The sequence below is a fragment of the Erigeron canadensis genome, chromosome 5 (genome assembly GCF_010389155.1).
Source record: "Erigeron canadensis isolate Cc75 chromosome 5, C_canadensis_v1, whole genome shotgun sequence".
Lineage (NCBI taxonomy): Eukaryota > Viridiplantae > Streptophyta > Magnoliopsida > Asterales > Asteraceae > Erigeron > Erigeron canadensis.
In genome coordinates, this window is record NC_057765.1 from 38,720,134 (window position 1) to 38,733,414 (window position 13,281).

Here is a 13,281-nt window from a genome sequence, read left to right on the forward strand (position 1 = left end):
AGATTACCCGGTAACATGCATCACTTAGACAATTTTGGTAAGTTCGTTACATAACATAGACCCCCGATTAGATTAATACATAACATAGACATTTTGTTATAGTTCACTACATCCACATGTCATTATCCCTAATTATTAATCATAAGTTCTATAAACATAACAAAAATGCAACTTGCAAACTAGTTTCCTTCCTCATTTAAGTTGAGGACCCTGGTCACCCACTTACCGGACCGGATCCGCATGGTAGCCCCTAAATTGCAACTTACAATAGACCAGAGTTTATGTTGAATGGAACACCGATCAAACTTGGTATTAAATAGTAGGTTTGGATGGGTGGTGATCGATCAACCGGCAATTTGTAGCAAATAGTAGTACAGTATATACTAGCAGAAGCAACCTGCTAATTAAGGGATGTTTTTGTAAGGTTATTTCATGAGTTATCGGCTTATAATTAACTTAAATTTATATAGTACTTTATAAGCTTTTGTTTATTACTATCTACTAAACGGGTACTCGCACAATTTGGCAATGACAATACACAACATGTGAGGTCAGGTTTTCATTATATATATATATGCAGGTTTTCATTATATGTAGAAACAGAAGACAACAAATATATATATATGCAGCTTCCGGAACAAAATTCAAGTCCTCACAGAATCGGATGGGTACATTTCATTATAGCTAGTTTTCATCTCGATCTCACAATCTTGTCAGAGTTCAGCACGAAACGACGGCATGTCTTCCACCTCAACCTTGGCGACATCATGTCGTAAACCAAGGTCAGGTTTCCAAAAAGTCTGACCACTGCATCCGGTAGAGGAATCGCCCTTAATCAAAAGACCTGTCTTGCAATACAAAGCAAAATCCTCACAGTTGTTCCTGAAGAGATGATAATCCCCAAATATATTGTTCTGCAACAAATACATTGCTCTATGAATCACTTCCTGAGGTGGATCCGATTGCGCAGTGGTGCACGTGCCACGGACTTTGCAATAATACCCTGCTGTTGTCACTCCATACCGATACATGCGTGATTTTCCAGTTCCAACGAAACAGTCTAAACAAGAGATGACCACTCCACTGTCGGCTAGCCTAAATCCACAATCGGGAAGGCTCAAACATGAAAAAAGATTCTGATCTGAAGCTAAGCTGCAGCGAGAACAGTTCAAAGTAGAGCTCCCATAATATTCTAAACTCTTAAGGTGTGAAAGTTCTGGAGCAGGGCTAGGGCCAGCAGCAGATTTTGAACATGAAGCTAATTTAAATGCGTGAGAAGAATGCAATAACCTCCCACTAGAAACAGAGCCAGACTTGTTTTCTGGAGCAATGAAGTGAGCAACCATGTTCTTGCCAACATAAACACCTGTATGTATATATATTCAGTATTCATTGATATATTTGTATTATTAGTACATTAAGCTTGATTTAATTTGGGGTGTTTCTTCCTAACCATATATATATATGAATTCTCTCTCTAAGAAAATACGGATAGTCACATATCTTCTTCTTATAAAGTTAGTCTAACAATTTATCCACCAGTCAATTTTTCAAGTTGACTTTTATATTAAACTTTTACTTTAATTTAATTTTTTTGTTTTTTACACGAATTTACAATTTTTAACCAATAACTTCATATAATAAATCAAAAATAATAGATAATATATATCCAATGAAATAATAGTCAATATGTATCCTAGCTAATAATGTTTTTTATCTTATACTCGTACAACAACTGTAACAACAACGAGACCTAATCCCTGCGGGGTATGGTGGAGGTGAGCTGTAAACAGTCTTATTTCTACCCAAAGGTAAGAGAGATTATTTCTATAAAGACCTCTGGCCAGAAATTAAATATATAGAAGTAAATAAAATTCAATTTAAATGTATTAACATTTTAAAAGTAATTATAGTATTAAGGTTTTTGTTTTTGTTTTACTTTTTATGCATTCATGTTATTTGTCAACTGATTTAAAAGGCTTTAATTTTTTTTTTTAATGAAAAAAACACTTATAACATCTTAGTGTATATATATATATATATATAAATACAAATAAGTTTTAAATTTTTTTTTTTAGAACAACAAGGGTCGGAGCACGGGTATCCGAATTGGATACTGTGGACCTACCCTCCCCCCTCCCGTCCCACCCGGTAAAAGCTCCACGAAAGCCAGGACAAAATTCTGACGGACAATCACAAGTTGAGAATATCGAACCTGTGACCTCTGGGACAAAAGTCCGGGTGTCCAACCACTGAAGTAATCAGTTAAGGACACAAATAAGTTTTAAATTATATCTTTCTTTAATATAACTTTGTTTTTAGCTAGCATGATAATAGAAAATAATCAATATAATGTTTGCAAGTCACGAGTTAACAACTTAATACTTTGAATCCCTATAATTAACATTATGTGTATATATAAAAACAAATTTTAAATCCTAATTGAATAAGTCAAGAATATTGGATGAAGTTCAAACATTAATTTATACTTATTTGGATCACTTTGGTGATATCATAAATCATATTTTTTTTCAAATATTTTATCAAAACACGACATTAAAAAAACCTGACCATATATAATTCAAATTTAGTAAATATATATATTAAACTCCACGGCACCTTATTTTTCGTTTTCATATATTGATAACTTTAATAGAGTATTGGTTTTCCTCCTTGATTTTATAATTAGGAAGTGATCCTTACGCAACATAATTTTACCATACACAACAATACATGCATCACACAGTTGTACTGTACAGCTACTTAATGCATATATTGTTGTATATGGTAAATTTGTTTTGTGTATGGATCATATTAATTATTCGTTATTTAAAAATATCTTTGTGGTTTTCGTTTTTAACTAAATACAAATAATTATAGTATTAGAGCATGATTTAATAGTTTGATCGAGGATGTCGACCAATTCCTCCAATTCTTTAATAATGGTGTGTATTTGAAAAAACACCAAAAGTATGCATGAAAAAAGACAAAGATATATACAGACCATGATGAGTGTAGGCAGTCCTCCAAGTGTAAATATGGTCTCCTGCCTTCAATTCATTTGGATCAACTCGATGAGAAAGAGCAGAACGCATTTTCGCCCTTCCAAAACCTTGAATGAAATCTGTATAGCGAATGGTTAATGGGTTGTTTTGAGTGAACAAGTGTGTTGAAATATATACACGTATACAAACGACTCTTCCGCTTTCGTCAACAACAATTAATTAAGAACGATCCACATGACACCAGTCAGCTTTTGTTATTTTACCAACTTAGTAACCAACACCTAATGTCAGTATTTATGGGTTTTGAGTACTAATATCTCAACGGCGTATGAGGGAGATCAAGAAATAGACATCAAATAAATAAGTAATTTTGACATGATTGTAGAGGTATAGCCAAGGGCTTAACAGAAGCATTATGGCTGAAAAAACTTATTTCTAAAAAAGGATTTGCTCCCAAATAAAGTATCAAATTTATGAGTGACAATGAAGCTGTTATCCAAATCTTAGAAAATCCGGTACAACATGACAGAATCAAACATGTGGAAGTTGATCGTCATTTCATTAAGGAAAAGCTTGAAGATGAGATTATTAAATTACCGTTTGTGAGGTCGGAAGATCAGATTGCCGATACTTAACTTGAGTTGTGGGATCGGAATTATATCACTCAAGTATTGGGATTGCCAAAATTCAACTGTTTGTGAGGTCGCAAGTGTCGGCAATCTGATCTTCCGACCTCACAAGGTAATCCCAATACTTAACTTGAGAGAAAGTGTTAGAATGTAGGATCGGAATTATATCACCACTTCCGAATTAAGGGGCTATCGAATCAGAACAAATCGCTTCCGAATAAAGAGGATCTCGATTTGGTCACCAAGAAAAAAGTTTTTGAGACTTGATTTAGTTTCCATATTTCAGTTATTCCTTCTTGTATAAATTGAGCTTCTCTCAATCAGTTAATAAACTAATAAAAATACAATACAATCTATCTTATACTCGTTCACATCTATATCTTTACCGGTTCCTAGTGAAATAGAGTTCTCGATCTATAGCTTTCATTGTTAATTAACCGGTCTCCTAGTGAAATAAAGACCCGTTCCCATGACTTATTTTTGTTGTTAGGAATGGAGCAGGAAATTACATTAAATTATAAAAGAACAATAAACTACTAATAACTTTCAAAATAAGTTTTAGAGTGACCAACGAAGGGTACAAGATATCTTATACAAGTCTCTTAATGATGTAAGACTCATGTTTGAGTCTTGCTGAGGGGGCAGAGTTTTATGCCAAATTAAATGTTGTGTCTTTGGGCCATTTTATTGAGGGTTTTTCCTTCTAAGGTATTGAGGGTGATGGGGCTCTCTAACACGGACCGCGTTAAGACACCGTAAGTTAGCTCCCTGTTGCGAGGAATTGATCCACACATTTCCAAAAAAATAAGTTTTACATTGCAACTTAGGGTTCTCATCATCAAACGTGGATTCTTTCATTAGAAAGAAAAAGAAAAGTCTACGGTCGACAAAAGTTGCAAAACGCAATAAAAGCATAATGTCTAGCTAATAGTCTCCAAAAGAGGAAAATGGATAACTGTGTCAATGTGCGGTGAATACCCTAAATTAAAAGGAACTATAATTACGAGTTGCAAAACTTTGGAAGGCAAAGTAATTTACATATGATGACGGTTGACATCTAGAAGGGTAGGAAATTAATGACACAGAAATTTAATAAGGCCGGGCCGGAACAGTTTGTGATCAATATGATAATGAGATGTGTACGAACAATTGAGGTTCACATATTTTGAGCTTTGTCATTCAGTTCATATCTTATTGTGTATATAGTATATACAGCTTTATATTATAACATTTACATGTATGTATGATATTATTGATTGAGAGCTCTTCTTATTAATTACGAGTATTTGCAAATGGAGGATTTGTTATCTCAGAAAGTTGAAGTATCTGATCTCAACAAAGGAGACCATGTATACACTTGGAGAAAGTGTGGATTCTACAGTCACCACGGTCGGTTTGTTCATTAATATTTAAGCTCTTGATCAGTTCGTCTTAATTTGTGTTAATGATTAATAATTGGTTCCTAATTGTATATATTTGTATGAAACATGTAGATGCAGGCATCTTCATTGGAGATGGCAAAATCATTCATTTTGTGCAAACAAATAAGTCTGCAATTCTTGCTTCTTCCTCTGAGAGCTCAGATCATAGTGGTGAATACACTCCTTGCCTCGACGAGTCGTATTGTAGATCAGAGACAGTACCCGGAAGTGGAGTAAGGATTACTTGCATAGCTTGCTTCGTTAAAAATAAAAAACGCTTCCTTTACAGATACAAATACAATGCAAGTAGCAAGTTCCTTATTGCCAAAGTTAGAGCTGGAACATGCACCACAGCAAGTTCAGATCCACAAGAAACAGTTATGCATAGAGTTAATTATTTGTACAAAAATGGGTATGGAGAGTATCATCTGAAGAATAACAACTGTGAAGATTTTGCACTTTATTGCAAGACCGGTCTATGGAGCAATGATAAAGATCGTCAAGGGAGGAGTAGCCAAGCCAATATGGTAGACGGATACCTGGAATTAGTTGAAGAGCTTATGCAGGGAGGTCCGATAGATCATGCATCACTTATACCGCGGTTAGCAATGGTTGTACCAAAATCTTTTGCCAAGAGAGAGAAGAATGATTTGGGCAATCGCAGGGATGTTGTCAAGGTTGATGTAAAGGAATTGTCTTCTTTTATAAGCTCTTTAAATTAATGAAAGGTATACAAATAGATGCATAATATAATAACTATGTAAACTATACGATTTGGTAGTATATTTGTGTGTGAATTATATGAATCAAATAAATGTTAGAATATGATCACGTACGTAAAATGAACGTATGTCCGAAAAGTATTTAAGCCTACGGGGTCACACCTCAACATGAATGTAATTATAATTAATTAATATATTAAATGTAATTTATTAATTAATTTGATCACGAAGAACTAACGATTGTCCGTTAAAAGTTAAATAGTAAACGGTATTTAAGTAACGGACTTAACGAAGAAAAGTTGTAATTAGGAAACAATTAGGAAAGAATATTCTAAAGGGGGGCCGTTCGAACTAGGAGAAGGAAAGGGTTCACAAACCCTAAACTTGGTCATCAAGTAAACCTAATTCTATAAATAGATGCCTAAGTCTAATTGTTTTCAACACACAAATCTTAAGGTTTTCTAAAACCCTAAAAATTTCTCCTTCTCCCTCTCTCTTGGCTTCGGCCGATCCTAACAATAACAAAGGGTTTCGGGTTTTTGTTAGGTTCGAGTAATTGGGTATCATCCAATCGATTGATCATATTCGTTCTTCTTTAATCATCCTACTGATCATTTTGGCAAAGTGTTTGTAATAAGATTCGATCTTATCGTATGATTGTATAATACTGGTAATAATTTCTGTTGAATGTTGATTCTGGTAAATGGTTTTGGTTAAGTTTTGTTCTTGATATGATTATTGATTCTGTTAATTAATAAGTACTCATCCATATATGATATCAAAACAGTCTTGTTTGTGATCCAGATTTCCTAACTTATGATCGTGTAATCAAAATTACTGCTTCTCTGGTTTGTTTATTCTTAATTTCTTTTACCTAAATAAATAATCACTTTAAGTTTTCCTTTTCTTTCTTTCATATAATTTGAGTTTTTATGGAAATTAAGATGTTCAGAATCAGTGACTATATAAACTTGGCATGTTATCAAGAATAATATTAGTGGATCCTGTCACTACTACAGAAACCGGTTTGGTGATTAAGAAACGGTTTTTATATCAGTACTACCTGTTCCTAATGAAATAGAGTTCTCGATCTATAGCTTTTATTATTGATTAACCGGTCTCCTTTACTTTCAACTAGAAACCGGTTGTAAAACGCTTCCTAAAGCCCTGTTACCATGGCTTAATTATTTTTGTAGTTGTGTAACACCCCACTCTAGAAATGGAACAGGAAATTACATAAAATTATAAAAGAACACTAAATTACTAAGAAGCTTCAACATACGATCAATAAATAGATTTAAGAGTGTAAGTTAAGGTTCTCATCCTCAAACGTGGATTTCTTCGATTAAAAAGAAAAAGAAAAGTCTACAGTCGACAAAAGTCACAAAACCCAATAAAGCGTAATTCTACTAGCTAATAGTCTCCGAAAGAGGAAAATGTATAACCGACGTGTCAAAGTAATTTACGACGGTTGATGTCTAGAAGGGTAGTAAATGCACAGAAATTTCATAACATTGAAATTTGAAAGGCAAGGCCGGGCCGGGCCAGTTTATGGCTAATTTGATAATGAGATGTGCACGAACGATTGAGGTTCACATAACTTGAGTCCTGTCATTCAATTCATATCTTATTGTGTATATAGTATATACAACTGTATATTATACCATTTTACTTATTACTTATCTCATCTCAAGAAAGGAGACCATGTATACACTTGGAGAAAGGGTGGATTCTACACTCATCACGACCGGTTTGTCCATTAACTAACCTCTTGAGATAGTCTTAATTTGTGTTAATGATTAATTTGGTTTCTAATTGTATGTATGAAACATGTTAATGCAGGCATCCTCATTGGAGATGGCAAAATCATTCATTTTGTTTCAAACAAATAAGAATGCAATTCTTGCTTCTTCTTCTAAGAGCTCGGATCATAGTGGTGGTGAAAAGACTCCTTGCCCCGGTGAGTCGTATTGTAGATCAGAGAAAGTACCCGGAAGTGGATCTTGTATCGTTTGCTTCGTTAGAAAAAGCTTCCTTTACAGATACAAATACAATGCAAGTAGCAAGTTCCGGATTGCCAAAGTTAGAGCTGGAACATGCACCACTGCGAGTTCCGATCCACAAGAAGAAGTGATGCATAGCAAGAACAGAGCTACTATGGGGCAGTGGGGTCAGCTGCTCGGCCCCACTCCAATTTTAATACATTGTATTTTTTTTACAATTTTAATGGTATATTTGTAATTTATTTAAAAAAATAAGAAATATATACAAATGTTACCTCCGTTGTGATAAGCTTATTCTTTGAAAGTAATTAGTCATCAAAACATTAATTTTGCGATATATCTCTTCGTTGGGAGAATAAAAAAACTTGACTTGTTTCGATTTTTAATAAAAAAAAAAGGAACAAAGGTTAAAGAAAAAGTATTCTTTGTTTTGGTATGTAAATGTGTAATACATTAATAGTATAGTAGATGGTGGAAAATTTATTTTCTTTCTAATTATTTAATATATTTAGTACAAATTAAGCTTTCTTTCAAATATATTTTTCGGGTTTCTTGCATTATGATTGAATACGTTTTCATTTAATAAGATATTGTCTGGCATGTGTGGTCTTTATTAATTAATAAAAGAAAAACTAGTATTTTTAAATATAAGGGTTACACTCAATGTGGGGAACAAAATTTTTTTGAGGACCCATTTTTAATTCTTGAGCTAGGGCCAATAATTTTTATTTTCAGATACGACTCTTATAAATATAACAAACAACTTTTAAACTACCCCCTCGTTAAAACTTTTCTGGCTCCGTCTATGATGCATAGGGTTAATTATTTGTATGAAAATGGGTATGGAGAGTATGATCTGAAACTGTGAAGATTTTGCACATTATTGCAAGACCGGTTTATGGAGCAATGATAAAAATCATCAAGGAAGGAGTAGCCGAGCCAATATGGTAGACGGATACCTGGACATAATTAAAGAGCTTATTCAGGGAGGCCCGATAGATCATGCATCACTTATTCCGTGGTTAGCAATGGTTGTACCAAAATTTTTTGCCAAACGAGAGAAGAATGATTTGGGGAATCGCAAGGATGTTTTCAAGATTGATGTAGATAATAAGAGAAATTGTCTTCTTTAAGATAATGAGAGGTGTACAATTAAGTAGATACATAATATAAGAATTATGTAAACAAGTACAGTAATATATATGATTTGGTAGTGTATTTGTGTGTGAATTATATGAATCAAACAAAGTTTGCGATTCAACTATAGTGTCAAACTAGCTAAGTGTATTATAAGAACGTTACTCCTGAATAATTATTAATCATAAGTTCTATAAACATAACAAAAATGCAACTCGCAAACTAGTTTCCTTCCTCATTTAAGTTGAGGACCCTGGTCGATCACCCACTTACCGGACCGGATCCGCATGGTAACCCCTAAAATTGCAACTTAGAATAGACCGAGTTTATGTTGAATGGAACACCGGTAAACTTGGTATTAAATAGTAGGTTTGGATAGGTGATCGATCAACCGGCAATTAGTAGCAAATAGTAGTACAATATATACTAGCAGAAGCAACCTGCTAATTAAGGGATGTTTTTGTAAGGTTATTTCATGAGTTATCGGCTTATAATTAACTTAAATTTATATAGTACTTTATAAGCTTTTGTTTATTATTATACTAAACGGGTACTCGCGCAATGTGGCAATGACAATACACAACATGTGAGGTACCGTGACGACATTAATTTCAAACCAAAATAGTTGTATAGAAAAATTATACAAGTAGCATATAGTATCCGCGTAAAGTATGGAAGATAATGTTTAGATGAATTAAAGAAATTTACTTTTATATTTTGTAATTAGAAATTATAAAATAAATAAGCTAAGTAATAAATTAAATGAGTTTGCGGGTTGTATTTAAGGTACATAAATTATTTGTACATTTATCATAAAATTTATGGGTGAACTTTTAATATGGAAGATACTATATATTTACGCACGTTAAATACAGGCGCTCTTAGAACTGCATTTAGCATTTCCCTAAATTAAATTGATAAATAAGATAATTGTATAAGAAGGAAAATTTGACCAACCAAATATACCAGTAGTAAATTATCTAACGATATTGTAGGCATATAAAATGAAAATGCATATTTGATACATCACCTACTTATATTGAACAATGCTTTATAGATAAAATCCAAGCAATAGTTTAAAGGTTGCCAAATTATTACTTCACCAAAAGACATTACATTCTCAATCTGAACTTTCATACCATAATCTCAAACATAAGTAAATATACGGTAAAATGTAATAGAAACAAAATTAAGACAACAAATATGCAGCTTTTCGGGACAAGAGATATTCAATTAAGTCCTTATAAAATGTGATCAGGGTTCAGCGCGCACGAAACGACAGCATATCTTCCACCTCAACCTTGTTGACATCATTTCGTAAACCAAGGTCAGGTTTCCAAAAAGTCTGACCACTGCATCCGGTAAGGGAGTCGCGCATAATCAAGAGACCCGTCTTGCAATACAATGCAAAATCCTCACAGTTGTTCCTGAAGAGATGATAGTCCCCAAATACATTGTGTTGCAACAAATACATTGCTCTATGAATCACTTCCTGAGGTGGTTCCGATTTTGCAGTGGTGCACGTGCCACGGACTTTGCAATAATACTCAGCTACTGTCACCCCAAAACGATACACGTGCGAATTTCCAGTTCCAACGAAACAGTCTAAACAAGAGATGACCACTCCGCTGTTGGCCAACTGAAATCCACAATCGGGTATGCTCGAACATGAAAAAAGATTCTGATCTGAAGATGATAAGCAGCGAGAACAGTTCAAAGTAGAGCTCCCATAATATTCTAGACTTCTAAGGTGTGAAAGTTCTGCAGGGCTAGGGCCAGCAGCAGATTTCGAACATGAAACTAACTTAAATGCGTTCGAAGAAGACGATAAGCTCCCACTAAAAGCAGAACCAGACTTATTTTCTGGAGCAATGAAGTGAACAACCATGTTCTTGCCAACATAAACACCTGTATGTATATATTATATAAGTATTCACATATATATATATATATATATATATAATTATTAGTACATTATTAAGTAAATACGGATGGTCACATTTTTTCTTCTTATATACTAAAAGACAGATGTTAATAACAACTTATCGACCGATCATAGCTTTCGACTTTTGGTTTTTAACTTAGGGATAACTGCAGAAAATAGAAAGTACCTTTTGACCAATTCACGAAAATAGCAGTGACCTTTAAAAATTTTACTTTTTAGAAATGAACTTTCATTTATTCCCGGAAATAGTAAAATTTGACACGCGTACATGGTGACATGGACCTTTTTGATTACGTGACATTTTTTTTATGACGTGTCATTCTTTATAACTACATAAAATAGAAATGACCTTTCAACCAATTTACGAAAATAGCAGTGACCTTTTAAAGGTTTACTTTCTACCAATAAACTCTCATTTATTGTCGGATTACTCCAACACCGACGACAGCGGTTTTGGAGGCGGGGGTTGATTTTTCTCGATTTCTTCAACTAATTTAGAAATTGTCGACGGTTAGTTCGCGTTAACCTCTGGACCTCCGTTATCTGGGTCTATGTCATCCGCCGATGAACTATTCTTAAACGACCCAGGTTTGACCTATAAAACTCTCGTCTCACCTTGAACATCCTTAGGATCTCTCTCCGGCAAAAACTTTGACGTTTTGGCATCTTATTTTAGAGGTTTTTAATCTCGGGGTAGACGAAAAAGAGCTAGATCTATGTCTCCTTTAAGATTTTCATACATAGCTTTTCAATGCTTGAAAATGGAAGGGACTCATCGGAAATCAAGATGAAATTAGCTTTAGAAGAAAACGACGATAAGAAATACCTTGCCGGAACCGAAACTAAGATAGAGCCATGTCAATTTTTTGGGGAAATGACATGGCTAATAAAAATTACATAATGAATAAATAAAGAATAATGTCATGTCATTAAAAAATGTCACTAAATCAAAAAATGTTCATGTCATCAACTACGCGTGTCAAATGTTACTATTTTCGACAATAAATGAAATTTCATTGCTAAAAAGTAAAACTTTTAAAGATCACTGCTAATTTCATGAATTAGTCGAAAGTTGTTTTCTATTTTCTGCAGTTATCCCTTTAACTTATCGACCAATTCCTCCAATTCTTAATAATGTGTGTATTCTGAAAAAACCAAAAGTATGCATGAAAAAAAAAAAGAAAAAAAAGAAGATAATACTGACCATGATGAGTATAGGCAGTCCTCCAAGTGTAAATATGGTCTCCTGCCTTTAGTTCGTTTGGATCAACTCGATGAGATATAGCAAAACCCATTTTCGCCCTTCCAAAACCTTGAATGGAATTTGTATTGCGAAAAGTTAATGGGATGTTTTGAGTGAACAAGTGTGTTGAAATATATATATACACGCATACAAACGACTCTTCCGCTTTCGTCAACGGCGATAAAGAACGATCCACATGACACCATTCAACTTTTGTTATTTTACCAACTTAGTTACCAAAACCTAATTAATGCCATTATTTATGAGTTTTGAATCTTAACATCTCAAGTCTCAAACAATGTATAAAAAAAAATAGAAATATACACAGTAATACCTTTACCAAGTTAAAGATGTTATTTCCAGGTTTTATATAAATGATAGAAATTTAAAGAACATTCAGCCTTTGCATGGGTGATGATTGAACATTTGACCTCTGTTTTCAGGGGCAAGAATGTTAACCACTTGATCACAGTGTTACTTCAACTTCTAGGTAACACCCAATACCGTCTTACACAAGTTTTAAGTCCTAATACCTCAAAACCGTGCTACTTTAAACTATCTAATTTAACATGTCATTTTTACCTAATGAAAACTTTCCATGTCACTACTCAAATCTTAACCTTGATTTCCGTGATCAACAAAGTTGCCGCCAACCTATCCTTCTCACGTTTTTCATCCAACCATTGCGTTTTCTTCTGTGTCTAGCCGCTAATATCATCCGTAACACTTGCGATAAACGAGGTTGTGGCCTTCTTCCTTTTCCTTTTTAATTTAGATTTAAAAGGAGAGGTTGGGTCTTCATTCTTGTGCAACTTATGTGTATATATATATATTATATAGGGGGCAATCAAATAAGAATAATTTTAAAATAAGAACGGTGAAAATACTTAAAAAACATAATTTTGATGCATTAAAAGTCCAAAGAACTAACATAGTACTTAACTAATTATCATTATTTAAGTGTTTAACAACACATTGATCTATCAAAATTGAAAAAATAATATATTTTGTTGGATGCGTCATTTTGATGAACATAATAAAAGTTCATATTTTGTTCAGATTTATTATTCATATATTAACATATTTAGTTATCATATTATAACCTAAAGTTTCTCATAATTTATTGAATTTAAATGGTTCCACATAAACTTTTCTTTCTCTATATATCAATTATGG

The 13,281-nt window shown here is 33.5% G+C and overlaps 4 protein-coding genes across 5 annotated transcripts; 2 read left to right on the forward strand and 2 right to left on the reverse strand.

Annotated features, from left to right (window-relative positions):
• Positions 1-713: 713 nt before the first annotated feature.
• On the reverse strand, positions 714-3,095 carry LOC122601765 (protein LEAD-SENSITIVE 1-like). The gene is made up of 2 exons (XM_043774502.1): positions 3,005-3,095; positions 714-1,366 (listed from the first exon to the last, which is right to left on the reverse strand). The coding sequence occupies exons 1-2, from the start codon at positions 3,093-3,095 to the stop codon at positions 714-716; spliced, it is 744 nt and encodes a 247-aa protein (XP_043630437.1).
• A 1,764-nt stretch (positions 3,096-4,859) lies between these two features.
• Positions 4,860-5,897, forward strand: LOC122600326 (protein LEAD-SENSITIVE 1-like). 2 transcript variants are annotated; one of them, XM_043773033.1, is made up of 2 exons: positions 4,860-5,023; positions 5,128-5,897. In XM_043773033.1, the coding sequence occupies exons 1-2, from the start codon at positions 4,927-4,929 to the stop codon at positions 5,775-5,777; spliced, it is 747 nt and encodes a 248-aa protein (XP_043628968.1). In that variant the 5' UTR covers positions 4,860-4,926; the 3' UTR covers positions 5,778-5,897. The 2 variants fall into 2 exon arrangements, with proteins under 2 accessions (XP_043628968.1, XP_043628969.1); XM_043773034.1 differs by having other exon boundaries at positions 5,134-5,897.
• Positions 5,898-7,607: 1,710 nt separating this feature from the next.
• Positions 7,608-8,913, forward strand: LOC122601766 (protein LEAD-SENSITIVE 1-like). The gene is made up of 2 exons (XM_043774504.1): positions 7,608-7,947; positions 8,651-8,913. The coding sequence occupies exons 1-2, from the start codon at positions 7,608-7,610 to the stop codon at positions 8,911-8,913; spliced, it is 603 nt and encodes a 200-aa protein (XP_043630439.1).
• Positions 8,914-10,034: 1,121 nt separating this feature from the next.
• On the reverse strand, positions 10,035-12,222 carry LOC122600665 (protein LEAD-SENSITIVE 1-like). Its single transcript, XM_043773418.1, has 2 exons — positions 12,067-12,222; positions 10,035-10,825 (listed from the first exon to the last, which is right to left on the reverse strand). The coding sequence occupies exons 1-2, from the start codon at positions 12,155-12,157 to the stop codon at positions 10,179-10,181; spliced, it is 738 nt and encodes a 245-aa protein (XP_043629353.1). The 5' UTR covers positions 12,158-12,222; the 3' UTR covers positions 10,035-10,178.
• Positions 12,223-13,281: the final 1,059 nt, after the last annotated feature.

Excerpts from the sequence above, each read along its gene's own strand:
- LOC122600326 (XM_043773033.1), top strand. The coding sequence starts at position 4,927 with ATGGAGGATTTGTTATCTCAGAAAGTTGAAGTATCTGATCTCAACAAA. Across the intron at positions 5,024-5,127 it reads TGGATTCTACAGTCACCACG|ATGCAGGCATCTTCATTGGA; the intron begins GTCGGTTTGTTC and ends TGAAACATGTAG.
- LOC122601765 (XM_043774502.1), bottom strand. The coding sequence starts at position 3,095 with ATGCGTTCTGCTCTTTCTCATCGAGTTGATCCAAATGAATTGAAGGCA. Across the intron at positions 1,367-3,004 it reads GACTGCCTACACTCATCATG|GTGTTTATGTTGGCAAGAAC; the intron begins GTCTGTATATAT and ends ATATACATACAG.
- LOC122600665 (XM_043773418.1), bottom strand. The coding sequence starts at position 12,157 with ATGGGTTTTGCTATATCTCATCGAGTTGATCCAAACGAACTAAAGGCA. Across the intron at positions 10,826-12,066 it reads GACTGCCTATACTCATCATG|GTGTTTATGTTGGCAAGAAC; the intron begins GTCAGTATTATC and ends ATATACATACAG.
- LOC122601766 (XM_043774504.1), top strand. The coding sequence starts at position 7,608 with ATGTTAATGCAGGCATCCTCATTGGAGATGGCAAAATCATTCATTTTG. Across the intron at positions 7,948-8,650 it reads AGCTACTATGGGGCAGTGGG|ATTTTGCACATTATTGCAAG; the intron begins GTCAGCTGCTCG and ends GAAACTGTGAAG.